A 15427-nucleotide genomic window follows, 5' to 3' on the forward strand; every position below is an offset into this window, starting at 1 on the left:
ATCTTAATGTAGTGAATTTCAGTGTGTGGGGAGGTGTACACTGACAGTCTTTGTCAGAAGCAATTTCTTGGGAATGTGGCTATCAATTATGTATGTTTTCTGTCTGTGTAGCTCATGGATTTACAGTCGCACTTTGGCACTGATGACAGATTCCGTATGGACTCTCGATTTCTGGAAACTGACAGTGAAGAGGAACAGGAAGGTAAATGCTTCATTGGCCAGAGTCCTGATGTCATATCTGGGGACACTGAGAAATCACCTAGTATACCTCCTTTGTTTAACACATGAAGAAACTCTCCATCGCAAGACATTGGATTGAGGAGTTTATAATCAAATGTACAGTTAATACTAAGTTTGTTTGTACATAGTAATTTAGGAAAATTTAATTACTTAGCAGTGCAGAAAGGAAAGGAAAAAATAACATCCACCAAAGGTACCATTTTCCGCTATCCCGTCCTTGGCATGAGAAGAAGTTGAGTTTCCTACCTGGCAGCCTGTGTCAGTTGATCAGCAGCTTCTGGGTGAAGCCATGGAAGATGGTTAAGTCACTCCTGGCTTTCTAAAAGGAAGAGTGGGCCGGGCGCGGTGGCTCACGCTTGTAATCCCAGCACTTTGGGAGGCCAAGGCGGGCGGATCATGAGGTCAGGAGATCGAGACCACGGTGAAACCCCGTCTCTACTAAAAATACAAAAAAAAAATTAGCCAGGCGTGGTGGCGGGCGCCTGTAGTCCCAGCTACTCGGAGAGGCTGAGGCAGGAGAATGGCATGAACCCGGGAGGCGGAGCTTACAGTGAGCCGAGATTGCGCCACTGCACTCCAGCCTGGGCGACAGAGCGAGACTCTGTCTCAAAAAATAAAAATAAAAAAAAATAAAAAATAAATAAAAGGAAGAGTGTTCGTCGTCCTCCAGTGTGCATACCTGGTGCAGATTATTTTTTAAAGCTGTGTATCACTGAATGCCATTCTACTTGAATGTATCCCTATTTGAATGTATCTAAGAGTATTGATGCTATCAGAAGCATCCTAATTCTACTTCTTTTCACTTACTGTAGCATTTTTCACAGCAGTACTTCCAATCTTTTTCTACAGGACCTTCTCTTACCCTTTTAAAAACACCTTACCTCATGTCGCTGGCTTGAATGAGCTCCCTAATTCCCTCTCCTAATCTCAGAACTTCTCTGCCCTTCTTTTTTTTTCTCCTTCCTGAATTAATCTAATCTGCATTTTAATCCTCACCATTCCTACTTCCTATTACCCCTTTCATCACTTGCATTTTCATTCTTCCCCTTCTAGCTTCTTACTTTTTCTACAGACATAGTTAGGTCTTTTGGTCCCAAAAAAGCCATTCCTCTAACCATGCCAGTTTTCAAGTTTCTACTCCATCTCTCTTTCAGTTCTAAATTTGAAGTGAAAAAGTAAATTACATCTAATTCAGTAGCAGTTGGCTTTTTACTGAAAACAATCTGTGATTTGATCTTCCCAATTCTTTGAGGTGATTATTAACAGTGTTGGACTGTTTCAGGAAACCAAGGTTTAGAGAGGTTTAAAAAGAATTCTCTAGGGTCCTCCCAAATTCTGTTTCAGTGCTGAGATTACAGGCATGAGCCACTGTAGCTGGACCTTTTCCAAGTTTTGAAAGCACAATGTTTGTCTATCCTGCAAGAAGCAACGCAGCCAGCCTCCATCACCTTGAGCCCTTTCCAGCATTGTATTCTACTTGACTTTCTCACTCAAAACTCCATGTTGAAAACACAAGAATGAACAGAACCTGGAGAATAACCTTCATTTAGAAGGTACATAGAGTGGTTATTTTCTTAACTTCTGCCAATTTTGTCTGTTTCTTTACAACTCTTTGGGTCTGTGTTCCCTCAAAGCCATAAACAACTTGTTCATCAAGTGCAGTGGCATTGTCTCCAATGACATCCTCTTCAGCTAACATAGAGCATATGTCACTGTTGATCATCCCTTCTTAAAATGTTCACTTTGCTTCCAATTGCATCATAACTTCCTGGTTTTCTTAACTCTTGATTCCTAATTTTTCTTTTGCCTCCCAATATGGGTTCTTCCCAGGGTTCTGTAAGTCCTTATAGCTTTAGCCTTCACGTGCACATGAGTATTTTTCAAATTTGGATCGTCTTTCTTCCTTGCTGTTCTGGTGAGCTCCCAACTGGTCTTCAGTGCCTGTTGGATATTTTTCACAGGCTTTCCTGAGTTTGTGTTAAAACTCAGCAAGTCCAAACCAGCACTTCTTAACCTGTCTGTGTTGATGACGTGTCCATTCTTAGAATCTCTGTTGTTGTTTTTTTCTTTCCTTCTCAACATTTTATTTTTATTTTTTTGGAGACAGGATCTCACTGTGTTCCTCAGGCTGGAGTGCAGTGGCGCAGTCATAGCTTACTGTAACCTCAAACTCAGTCTCTCTAGTAGCTAGTACTACAGGCTCGTGCCACCATGTCCAGATAATTTTTGTATTTTCATAGAGACAGGGTCTCGCTGTGTTGCCTAGGCGGGTCTCAAACTCCTGGCCTCAAGTGATCCTCCTGCCTCAGCTTCCCAAAGTGCTGAGATTATAGGCATGGAGCCACTGCACCTGACCCCTTCCCAAATTCTGAGGCACAACATTTTGTCTCAAGTAAGCAGCACAGCCAGCCTATATCACCTTGAGCCTTTTTCAGCATTATATTCTACTTCCCTAATGGTTATTAGATTAAAAATTAAATTGATGTTTTTGATAGTCAAAAGTTGTTGAAATTAGCAGTTCCATGTTTCAACCTAATGCAGTGTAAACTTTTTGTACTTTATTATTTCAATATATGTGTTTGTTTTGTTTCCAACACCTAGCATGCTTTCCTACCACCTCTAGGGATTCAACTTTATCTTTCCTACCTCATAACTCTACCTAGTTTATAAAGCATCTTTTGATTCAGTTAAACACTATCTCAACTTCCTTTGAACCCTTAGAAACTTTGGGGGCATCCCTGTAGAGTACTTAAATCAGCACTTTATTCTAGTTTCTGTTAGTTTGTTATTTATATCCTGCAGTAAGTTGAAAGAGTCATACGGGCTTAGACTACTTTTGTATTTCTGTAATCCAAACTAGCTGTTTAACTTTATTCTGTGATATTTTGTCTGTCTGTAGTAGTTGAGGATAGCTTGTAAAAGTCCATGATGCCTTAGTATGTGTAGGGCATATGGTTTTTTTCCCATAATACTTGTTATTGAATCAAAGACTGAAACAACTATCCACTAATATCTTATATTGTCAGATATACCATTACCATTTTTCACTGTTTTTATCATTTTTAGATTTACATAATTTCGATTATGTTTAGAATGTTAAAAAAATCAGTCTATAATCACTGTAGTTATTAGTATCTTGCTCTATTACATTTGTCAATCTTTACCTTAAAAGTTTTAGACTTGGTACTCAAAGCCATTAAATTCAGACTGTTTCATAATTAGGAACAGAAGTAGGACTTTTCATTGTCTGGTCACACAGACTTTCTGAGTTTGCTATGGCTGAGGGTCTTGGGATATGGAGGTTAGTGAAATAAGGTTAAACTTTTCTTCTTCCTGTCTTAATGGATTTTGTACATGTTTAGGTACTTGGTAAATATTTGATGATTGAGACCTCTCAGGCTGTGTTTTCCAAGAGATTATTAATTATCCCTTTCCCTCAAAGAGGTAAATGAAAAGAAAACTGCTGAGGAAGAAGAGCTTGCTGAAGAAAAAAAGAAGGCCCTGAATGTTGTACAAAGTGTTTTGCAAATCAACTTAAGCAATTCTACAAACAAAGGATCAGTAGCTGCTAAGAAATTTAAGTATGTTTTATGTTCCATCCCATTCTACCATATCATCCTTTGCCATAAATGTCTTCTTGAACTCAATTTAAAACTAGGCCTCTTGGCCGGGCGCAGTGGCTCACGCTTGTAATCCCAGCACTTTGGGAGGCCGAGGCGGGTGGATCACGAGGTCAGGAGATCGAGACCACGGTGAAACCCCGTCTCTACTAAAAATACAAAAAAAAATTAGCCGGGCGTGGTGGCGGGCGCCTGTAGTCCCAGCTACTCAGAGAGGCTGAGGCAGGAGAATGGCATGAACCCGGGAGGCGGAGCTTGCAGTGAGCCGAGATTGCGCCACTGCACTCCAGCCTGGGCAACAGAGCGAGACTCCGTCTCAAAAAAAAAAAAAAAAAAAAACTAGGCCTCTTTTAATGGCCTGGGGAGGCAGCTGGCAATATGTATCAGACCCTTAAAAATATGCTTGCCTTTGACCCAGTGATTCACTTCAAGGAACTAATCTTAAATTATTTCTGTATTTATACACTTAGATGTCATAGCAGCATCGCTTTCATTAGTGAAACAATTGGGAAACAGTTTAAATAGTAACTGTAAAACTATTTATATAAATGTAACTGTTATGGAAATTTTCAGGCATGCAATTTAGAGAGACTAATGAAAGCCCTGTACACCATCATTACCTGTACACCAGGTAATGAAAGCCCTGTACACCATCACCTAGCTTTTACAGTCACCAACATGTGACCAGTGTTCTCTTCTCTACCTTTATCCAACCCCCACTTTACACAATGAAATGTTTTATGCAAATCCCAGATAGTATATCATTTTATCTGTATGTATTTTAGTATGTTTAAAATCATTTTAAAAGCTAAAAAAAATCCAGGAAATCTCAAAAGTAGGTAGTTTAAAATATTTTTTCGGCCAGGCGCGGTGGCTCACACCTGTAATCCTAGCACTTTGGGAGGCCGAGGTGGGCGGATCACCTGAGATCAGGAGTTGGAGATCAGCCTGGCCAACATGGTGAAACCCCGTCTCTACTAAAAACATAAAAATTAGCCGGGCATGGTGGCACATGCCTGTAATCCCAGCTACTTAGGAGGCTGAGGCAAGAGAATCGCTTGAACTTGGGAGGCAGAGATTGCAGTGAGCCAAGATCATGCCATTGCACTCCAGCCTGGGCAACACAGCGAGACTCCGTCTCCAAGAAAAATATGTGTATATATGATTTCTAGTAAGATCCTAGTTACCTTATTTGATGTCATATGGCTTCTTCTTGCTGCAAAATTAGAATCTTCCTAGTGCTGAATTATAATTTGCTACTTACTTTTTGTATTAGTGTTCTGTTTTTATCTCTTCCAACCTCCCCTCCTTTTTTTACATAGGGACATCATACATTATGATCCAACGAAGCAAGACCATGCCACTTACGAAAGAAAAAGAGATGATAAACCAAAAGAAAGGTAAATAGAGCTACTTCTTTTAGCAATAGGATCATGTAAATTAATCTCATTTCAGACAATTAAAAATGTAGGTAGGAACTAATATCGTACTCATTGGTCCCACTGTATTAAGATTGGTGGGGTAGGGGTAGTGCAGGTAGAGTTAGAAAGGAATTATTGATGTGGTGGAGGAGGTCTTACCTTTTGACAGAGGAATCTATAAATGATATGTACTCCTACTCTAGTATGATGCCTTTTATTTGTATTAGTTTCTTGTGACTTCTGTAGCTACCACAAACTTAGTTACTTAAAATCACAAAAATTATTTCTTTACAGTTCTGGAACCTAGAAGTCCCAAATTAAGATAGTGAACGGGCTATGTTCCTTCTAGAGGTTCAGGGAAACAAAGCCGTTTTATGCCTCTCCTAGTTTCTAGTGACTGCCACCAATCCTTTGGTGTTCCTTTGCTTGAGACAACGTTACTCCCATTTCTGCCTCTATCTTCACACGGCCCCTTCTTTTCTGTCTGTCCTCTTTGTGCCTCTTGTAAGGACACTTGTGAGAGCATTCAGGGCCCGCTTGGATAATCCTGGATGGTCTCCTCATCTCAGGACCCTTAACTTAGTATCTCTGCAAGACCCCTTATCTAAATAATGTTAACATTCACATGTTTCAGGAATTAGGACATGGACATAGCTTTTGGGGGGCAACCATTCAACCATCTAGTGTGGTAGGAGCTTCTGTTTCCTATAGATGTGCAGTCAGTTGGATAAATATGGTGACTATATGGAGCAACCAGTAACAGCTTGGTTTAAATCCTTTATTTTCCAACTGCTAATAGCCACGAAAATCACAAAAGGCAATGTGGTATCCTGAACTGAATCTTGAAACAAAAAGGACAATTTGTGGAGAAACTGGTGAAATCAAAACAATGTCTGAGTTTAGTTAGTGGTAATCTACCAATGTTAATCTTCTAATTTTGACAATTATATCCTAGTTACATACAATTACATAGTTACATACATACATAATTACATTAGGGAAAACAAAGTGAAGGCTATTTAGGAACTCTACTATTTTCGTAACTTTCTGTAAACCTAAAATTGTTCCAAAATTAAAGGATTCTTTTAAAAAGAATCACATTTTAGACTAAAGTAGAAGTAATATTAATATTCCCTCCAATGTAGGATATTTGTGTGTTATTTCAGATAATCTGTATTGAACAAATATGGATATGTTTACCCCCTCCCTATACCCCTAAGAAGTCTCATCCCTTTACATCAGCTCAAAATCCAGGATATCATCATTCAGATCAGATCTAGGTACAGATGAGGCTTCTTTGTTATTCCTTGAGTACAGTACCTTGAGTGCAGTTCTGTTTGATAAAAAGACCTATGAACTAAAAAAGCAAGTTATCTACCCTTCCTCCAGTACAGAGTGGTGGAACAGGCATTGGATAACCACTATAGGTACTGTTCAACGAAAGAAAACAGGCACAAAGGAGTCACATGTCCATAGTAACTCTGAAATCTAGACAGACAAATGTTGGAAGGTCTTTGATTAGGACTGAGGGCCTAGGAATAATTCTTCCTGACCGTTGACTTGGCTTTCTGGATCATCCTTCTCTTTTCATAAGTGCTGGCATAGGTTTACAGCTGAGTAGTTTTCTCAACCTGTTTTTGCTTATAGAAATTTGGGAGTCCAAAAGTCTGTTCATTTTGAAGTGTTCCTGTACCTACCAGTCCAGTCTAGTGGTATTTCTGATAATATAATTCTCTTAAAATCTTCATTGGTTATCTGTGAATCTTCTTGGAATTCACTCTGTTAGATGAAAGTCACACAAATCATTTTGAGATAAGCCTTTTTTGTTGTTTTTTTAACCTTGGGCTTCTACTGAAACTGCTGAGAGATAATGCCTCTAACCTCCATAGAAGCCCTATTGTTTGAACAGTTGAAGTTTATTTTCTTTTTTGTATAATCTTAGAGACAGGGTCTTGCTCTGTCACCTGGCTGGAGTGCAGTGGCACAATCGTAGCTCACTGTAGCCTTGAACTCCTGGGCTCAAGTGATCCTCCCACCTCAGCCTCCCACATAGCTGGAACTACAGGTGTGCACCACTGTTCCTGGGTAACATTGTTGGAAGCTTCTTATCTCTTTTTAGGGTCTTAACAAAGAATTTTCTTTTATTTTTAGACCGAGGTCTATAACTTTTTCTGTGACAGGCGAGATAGTAAATAGATAAGGCTTTGCAGGCCAGACCATCTCTGCTGTGATGAGTCCACTCTACCTTTGTAAAACAAAAGCAGCCATAGACAATATGTAAACAAATGAGCAAGGCTGTGTGCCAATAAAACTATTAAAGGACACTGAAATTTTCATTTCATATAATTTTTTCATGTAATGAAATGATGTTTGTTTTTCCCCCTATCATTTCAAATGATAAAAAAAATTTCTTAACTTGCAGTTCAGACATAAGTAGGCAGTAGCCTGGACTTGGCCCACGGACCATAGTTTGCCAACCCCTTCGTTAGATCATGTTTTTCTGAGGCTGTCATAGAGTTGATCTTTGCTTAGAAGCCCATTCTTAAATTTCATGTCATTTGCCTTCTGGAGATTAGGAGTCCTCAAAACCATGAATTCCTGGCTCCCTTTAAAAAAAAAAATATTCCTCCCTTTAGTTTCATTCTCTCCTCTCTTACTTCATTGTGATCAGTAAGATGAAACCAGAATATACCTTTAACACTTCCCTGGACATCTCCTTAGCTAGATCATCCAGCTAATTAGGTATATTTTCCATTTTCGACAGTACACACAATGCAGTTGACAGTGTTGCTAAACTTTCTACCACCATGTAACAAGGATTCCCTCTTCTCCAGTTTCCAATAGGATTTACCTTATTTTTCTCTTAAGCCCTTACCTGCAACCTTCTCAAAGGCCGTATGGTTTCCACTAACAGTTTTTTCAAGGTCCTTCTGGCTTTTGCTGTGATCTTAGTCTCAGAAGTTATACGTCATCCCATTTGGCTTACTCTGTCCATTAAAAGAGTCACTAAGTCCAGCTCACACTCAAGAGATGAGGGAATTAACTTCTACCCCTTGAAGGAAGAAGTAACAAAGAGTTTTTGGACAAATTTTAAAGCCACCAAGTAGTGGTTAAATGATAATCACTTGGAACTGCCTACCATTTTTTATAGAGCTTGGTTTCCTAAGAGGCATATCTGTCTTAAAACCTAATCAGGTTGGTTTATTTATCAAAATACTAAAAGTTTCTCTCTTTGAGATGGTCTCTACCACTAAGAATGGTTATTTAGGATATCCTGTTCACTTATTATTTTAGGTAGTACATTACAAACTTTGGCCTGGTCTTCGAGGAAAAAGGATTTTAATATTTTCTTAGCTCAAAATTCAGTATTGGAAATTGCCATGTAACTTTTTGTCCCAGATCAAAGAGAAAAGCATATTCATTCCTAAATATAGAGCAGATTTATGGTAACATAAAAATTTCATTTCAAAAGAGACTCTACATATTTATAATTAATTTCTACAACTGATTTACAATTTTACCAGTTACTAGTAAAATTCCCAGTATCTTAGGAGTCATGTGGCTTACAGTTTTCATTTTGCCTATGAGGAAACTGAGGCCTAGTGAAGCTAAATGATTTCCTTACTTATACCTAGGTGTATAGTTTAGGCATAATTTCTGAAATGTAGTTCAGAGAATGATAGAATATGGTTCATGCAGCTGTTTGAGATTTGTGTTAAAAAAAGCTTATTGGTCAAGATTTTGCTTCTATTAGTAGAGTTTTACATGTAGAGTTTTACTTATTTTATTTCTCTATTTATAAGTAGAGTTTTATATCCTGGTTGTTGAAAGGATAGAATTAAAGTTGTCCAAGATTTTTTCTTTTCTTGATTTCTGGAAATTTTCCAAAACTTGTTTCTTTGTGATGCACATGTCTACATATGTCATTTCAGTAAAGCAAAACGAAAAAAGAAAAGGGAGGAAGCTGAGAAACTACCTGAGGTGTCTAAAGAAATGTATTATAATATTGCTATGGATCTGAAAGAAATATTCCAAACTACAAAATACACCAGTGAAAAGGAAGAGGGCACATCCTGGAATGAGGACTGTGGTAAAGAGAAACTTGAGGAAATCCAGGACTCTGCAGCTCTGACCAGTGGCGCTGAGCAGCCCAGCGGGTTCACGTTCTCTTTTTTTGATTCAGACACTAAAGACATAAAGGAAGGTACTTTTCTTTTTTCCCATACTTTTTGATTTTATTCAGTTTCAACTTAATTGATTGAATCTGCATTAAGTGTAACAGATTTCATGTTAGCTGAAGAAAGGACTCTTTGTTCTACCTAGATGATTTGAGATGTAGTGTCACAGGAGCATAAACACGATGTTCCTGAAGCTGTGAAAGAAACTATTTTTGCATTTAAGGAAGCAAACCCCTACTAGCTGCCATATGAAGGGAAGCCAGAGAATAATGTACAGCATCTTTTCTGTTAAGTAAAAAGTCAAGAAGAAGTATAGTAAATCATATAGTTAAAGAGCTTTGTATCTTAAATGAAGCTGAAGATGCTATGACTTAGGGAAAACTAGTGCTATATATGATAAGATAAAAGAAGATATAGGTAACTTTGGTTTACTATGGTCATGTCATCAATATGCCATGTCATCAATATGCCAGTTATTGCACAGTTTATCCTTGAAGATTTGCCAGAACTTAGAAGTATAAACACTAGTACATACAGTTTTGCATTTCATTTCAAGAGGTTTACTTCTAAAGGCCAACATGGGCCACAGGTTAAAAAACACCTGACCCGTTCCTCACCCAGGGTTCAAGCTTTCTGGAAGTTCTCACTGTAACAGCAAGTAATACTTATACAGAAGAATACACACATACCTAACTACAATGATTCTACTTTAAAGATCAGCAGTTAAAATAGCATGCATGTGTTTGGTAGATTAAAATTTTTATTAATTTTTTTTTTTGGAGACAGAGTCTCTGTCACCCAGGCTGGAGTGCAGTGGTGCAATCTCGGTTCACTAGCAGATAATACCAACTCCATGGTACTTTAAACGGAAGTATAACAATCTAGTAGTTGTTCAAAAAGTATTGCAAATAAGACTTCATTTTCTTGTCTATGTCAACTGTTGAGTAGAGTTGGCATGATGTAAATAGTAACTATAATTTTTCTAACTTTGAGAGCAAAATGTGAGAAATTGACCTTGAAATGAGTCCTAAAGACACCAGCAACTTGAAAGATGTTTTTTAAGTACTTGGGAAATTTTGAAGACTTGTGAGGTGATTGTCCTGATCTTATAGCAGTAGTTTTTTCAGCAGTTCTAGCAAAAAGTTTTGGGTATTGAAAATGTAAAGATATATTCCTTTTCTCATTTATAAATAGACAAGAGGGAAACCTGATTTCCCTGTATCATATTATATTTTAGGCTTCTCATGCAAGCACAGATGCCATGGTTATTTTAGGTGTCATTTTTAAAAATTATATAGCTCATTTATAAACCTTTATTTTTTGTTTTTTTTGTTTGTTTGTTTGTTTGTTTTTGAGACGGAGTCTCGCTCTGTCGCCCAGGCTGGAGTGCAGTGGCACAATCTCGGCTCACTGCAAGCTCCGCCTCCTGGGTTCACGCCATTCTCCTGCCTCAGCCTCTCGGAGTAGCTGGGACTACAGGCGCCCGCCACCACGCCCGGCTAATTTTTTTGTATTTTTAGTAGAATCGGGGTTTCACCGTGGTCTCAATCTCCTGACCTCGTGATCCGCCCACCTCGGCCTCCCAAAGTGCTGGGATTACAAGCGTGAGCCACCGCGCCTGGCCCAAACCTTTATTTTTTAAACCTTTTTTATATTACTGCTGTCCTTATCAGATCATTCTAGCAATGCCAAAATTATCATAGTGGCTTCTGAAAATATTTGAAAAATCTAAAAAGATGATACTACCTATTTTTTGATACTATTTTAAATTGATGACTAACATATTGGAACTTTAGATATGTCTACGTGGTAAAAGTAATCAAATGAATGTGTTCAGAAATACTTGGCTGTGGAGTTACAATCCCATCATCTTTTGTTGTCGTAACAATGTAGAGACTTACAGAGTTGAAACAGTGAAACCTGGAAAGATTGTCTGGCAGGAAGACCCTCGTTTACAAGACAGCAGTTCAGAAGAGGAAGATGTTACTGAAGAAACAGATCACAGAAAGTCCAGTCCTGGGTAAACAATTTGTTTCTTTGCAGGCATAGTTCATAATTTGTAAAATCTGAATTAGACATACTTTAGAAATATTTTAGCTTCTCTTCACATGACAACTAAATTGTCTTAGCTTCTTTTTTTTTTTTTTTTTTTTTTTTTGAGATGGAGTGTTGTTGCTCTGTCGCCCAGGCTGTAGTGCAATGGCATGATCTCGGCTCACTGCAACCTCCGCCTCCCGGATTCAAGCGATTCTCCTGTCCCAGCCTCCCAAGTAGCTGGGATTACAGGCACGTGCCACCACACCTGGCTAATTTTTGTATTTTTAGTAGAGACGAGGTTTCACCATGTTGGCCAGGCTGGTTTCGAACTCCTGTCCTCAAGTAATCCGCCCACCTTGGCCTCCCAAAGTGCTAGGATTATAGGCGTGAGCCACTGCGCCTGGCCATCTCAGTTTCGTTAGAGTGTTCTCTAGCCTTTTTATAATGGAGAGTGTGTTTCCTTTTCCATGAGACTTGGATAGCACTAAGGGGAAGATAGTTTGTGCATAGAAGAGGGAAGGTGACCTGACAGTGAAGTCACTGGTCTGGAAACAGGATGCTGCAGTTGACTGGGTGCCTACCCATGGGAGGCACTGGCAAATGGGGTAGCAATGGTGGGAGTGAGAGTATCAGCAATCAACACAGGAAAGATAGAGGTTCTACTTAAACAAGTCTTCATTATCAAAGCTTCAGATAGAAGAATGTTAGAGGGAGGGTTGTTTTAACTCAGGGCAAAATCTGCAAAATACAAAGATATATTTAAGAGTCTCGCTCACCTGGATTCTAGAGGGAAATGAAAAAAATAAAAGATATATTTAAGAAATAGTGTATTTGGCCGGGCGCGGTGGCTCACGTTTGTAATCCCAGCACTTTGGGAGGCCGAGGCGGACGGATCCCGAGGTCAGGAGATCGAGACCACGGTGAAACCCCGTCTCTACTAAAAATACAAAAAAATTAGCCGGGCGTGGTGGCGGGCGCCTGTAGTCCCAGCTACTCGGAGAGGCTGAGGCAGGAGAATCGCGTGAACCCGGGAGGCAGAGCTTGCAGTGAGCCGAGATTGCGCCACTGCACTCCAGCCTGGGCGACAGAGCGAGACTCCATCTCAAAAAAAAAAAAAAAAAAAAAAGAAATAGTGTATTTATGTTTTGAATGTAAATATTTCTTCTTAAATATTGAAATTAAACCAACCAATACCTATTTTTTTTCTCTCCTTTGTCCTCTTTCTTTTCAGAGAAGCATCATTACTTGAGAAAGAGACCACTAGATTTTTCTTTTTCTCTAAGAATGATGAAAGACTTCAAGGTCAGTCCATTTTTTCATCAAATTACATACATAGAACAGGTAATAGTACAGCTACAGTAATTCACATCCAGGAATTTTGACTGTTGGTAATGTCATGTGGTTTAACCCCGTTTGTTCACACTGATGAATGTTAACTGGTAAAGCTGTCAAGGTCTGAGATGTCCCCACTCACCACTTTCTTTGCCCACTCATTCTCATCAACAAAGGCTTGTTTTGTTCCAAGGGCTTCCTTAGATGTTAGGCATATAAAACCCCTAAGTTTTAATGCCATAAATTCCATGTGAAAACTCAGGCTGTTGGTGAGCTCATTTCTTAAAGCCTAGCATAAACAAAGTTACATAATAGTAAATGATATATATAAACAGTAAAAGCAATACTATATATTTTTCATTTGGAAAGAAAAAATACTAATTTTTGAAAATAGGTAGAAACTGAGGGAAAAGAATGATCTTAACTGGTATTGGAGAACTTGATAATGCCAACACTTAGAATATTACCAATTTTAGTAGTAGTTTACTGCCTCATCTTTCTTCTTTTTCCCCTAGTAGGTTCTGACTTATTCTGGAGAGGAGTAGGAAGTAATATGAGCAGGAACTCTTGGGAGGCCAGAACAACCAACCTGCGTATGGTGAGTAATTGTTTCTCCATATCATTTCCTAAAATAGACATGTTGTTACCTATCTAGAATTACGGTGCTGGAAGGGAACTCATGAATGGTATAGGTGAGGAGACTGCAGACTGGCTCAATTGAGTGACTGGTCCCAGAGTCCAGCCAAGCCTATTAAGTAACACGAAAGCATCAGATTTTTAAAGACTGAATTATAGTTCCCATTATAAACAGTTAATGCCAAAAATGCCAATACCCCCTCTTCATTTTAAAAGAGCACTTTCAAAATAGGTTTCCACGGCCCTGACAGTGAGAATAGCCTAAGTTTTACTTCCATCTACTGAACATCTTAAAAACAATTTGTTTATTGTTAACAAAGTCTTTTTTTTCCCTAGGATTGTCGAAAGAAACATAAAGACGCAAAAAGGAAAATGAAACCAAAATAATAAATGTCAGTTGGTTTTGATCCTGAATGTGAACAAGGCTCACCTAAGGAAACTGACCCAGAAAACAGTTTTCGCTGACAAAGAAGAAATTTCAGAGTGAAGGAATTTTAAAAATCTGGCTGATGGAATATCATTCTGGTTGCCATCTTTTTCTGTGGAACTCCTCTGCATTTCTTCCTAAGTAATTACTTCAAAAATTAAATTAAACTTCTTATAAAGGAAGAACAAGATAGTCCTTGAAAATACTTTTTGTATATAATCTCTTTGCCCTCTATGTAACTAATGGACATCTTCTCATGCAAGGTTTACATGAAGCTTTTTTTAATAAATGAGTCAAAACACTTGTATTTTCCAGCCTAGGCTTTGTGTGAATTATAGGCTATTTGAAATGTTTATTTCTGATTATGTCAAATACACCTTCCATTTTGTCATTTTTGTTTAAACTGATTAATTACAAGTCAACATCGAGTTTTATACTTGTGTTTTGGTGAATAGCTAACTGAAATATAGAACATTTCAGACCAACATCATATAAGAGTTCTGTGAAGACCAGGAGAGGAAGCCAAATACAGTTACCTTGTCATTGGCCTCTAGGAATTAAGGAACAACATCCAGATGCACGCCAATCCCAAAATTCTAGTTAGACTAAAAGCTTATGAAAAATACCAAGTGTCTGAAAGACAGGTAGTCACAATTAGGAGTCAGGACCCTGAGCCCAAATAGGGAAACAGATTTAACATTACATTAAATAAACCAACCTGCCTAGATTTCAAGACATATGTCTCCTATCAAAATGGGCTCTGTATGAAATAGTATTACATAGGCCGGGCATGGTGGCTCACACCTGTAATCTCAGTACTTTGGGAGGCCAAGGCAGGCGGGTCACGAGGAGGTCAGGATTTCAAGACCAGCCTGGCCAACATGGTGAAACCCCGTCTCCACTAAAAATAGAAAAATTAGCTGTGTGTGGTGGCTCACACCTGTAATCCCAGCTCCTTGGGAGGCTGAGACAGGAGAATCACTTGAACCCAGGAGGCAGAGGTTGCAGTGCTGAGATCACGCCACTGCACTCCAGCCTGGGTGACAGAGTGAGACTCCATCTTAAAAAAAAAAAAAAAATAGTATTACATAGTTCCAAGGGACTATCATTGAGCCATGATGTGTGTACCTAAAATTAGTATTTATTGATTTACCTGTGCTGAATATAAACTCTTAACTGTTGGGATTTCATCTGGTGTGTTAACCATTATGACCCTAGGGCTTATGCTCTGTATGTTTTTTTAGTAAGGGTCCAAGGAACTAAATAACTTGAAGAGTCATCCTGGATTCCTAGGTTTCCAAAACTTCAGACTTCTAGGAGAGTGCGGACAACTAAGCAGCAGGATAAATAATTCACACTTTCTCCCTTCTCTTGATGTAGATCACATTGATACCTTATTTTCTATTGCTGCATAGCAAATCATCTCAGTAACAATCATTTATTTTATGCACAAATACAAAAATTTGGTCAAGACTCACTAGGGACTGCTGATCTGTGCTCTGTGTGCTTTCATTGGGGTGGTTCAGCTAGGGCTAC

The 15427-nt window shown here is 38.7% G+C and overlaps 1 protein-coding gene across 5 annotated transcripts in view; it reads left to right on the forward strand.

The window, feature by feature from the left end:
- NOL8 (nucleolar protein 8) overlaps nucleotides 1–14198 on the forward strand; it is a 29337-nt gene extending 15139 nt beyond the window's left edge. For 4 of the 5 annotated variants that reach the window (XM_055271928.2, XM_055271924.2, XM_055271926.2 and 1 more), the window contains 8 exons: nucleotides 112–202; nucleotides 3683–3821; nucleotides 5183–5260; nucleotides 9214–9485; nucleotides 11353–11479; nucleotides 12728–12798; nucleotides 13344–13426; nucleotides 13801–14198. In XM_055271928.2, the coding sequence (XP_055127903.1) occupies nucleotides 112–202; nucleotides 3683–3821; nucleotides 5183–5260; nucleotides 9214–9485; nucleotides 11353–11479; nucleotides 12728–12798; nucleotides 13344–13426; nucleotides 13801–13851 (912 nt within the window). In that variant the 3' untranslated portion in view covers nucleotides 13852–14198. The remainder of the gene's footprint in view (nucleotides 1–111; nucleotides 203–3682; nucleotides 3822–5182; nucleotides 5261–9213; nucleotides 9486–11352; nucleotides 11480–12727; nucleotides 12799–13343; nucleotides 13427–13800) is intronic. The other variant, XM_055271929.2, reaches the window with a different exon arrangement.
- Nucleotides 14199–15427: the final 1229 nt, after the last annotated feature.

Source organism: Symphalangus syndactylus, chromosome 3 (genome assembly GCF_028878055.3).
Source record: "Symphalangus syndactylus isolate Jambi chromosome 3, NHGRI_mSymSyn1-v2.1_pri, whole genome shotgun sequence".
NCBI classification, from domain to species: domain Eukaryota; kingdom Metazoa; phylum Chordata; class Mammalia; order Primates; family Hylobatidae; genus Symphalangus; species Symphalangus syndactylus.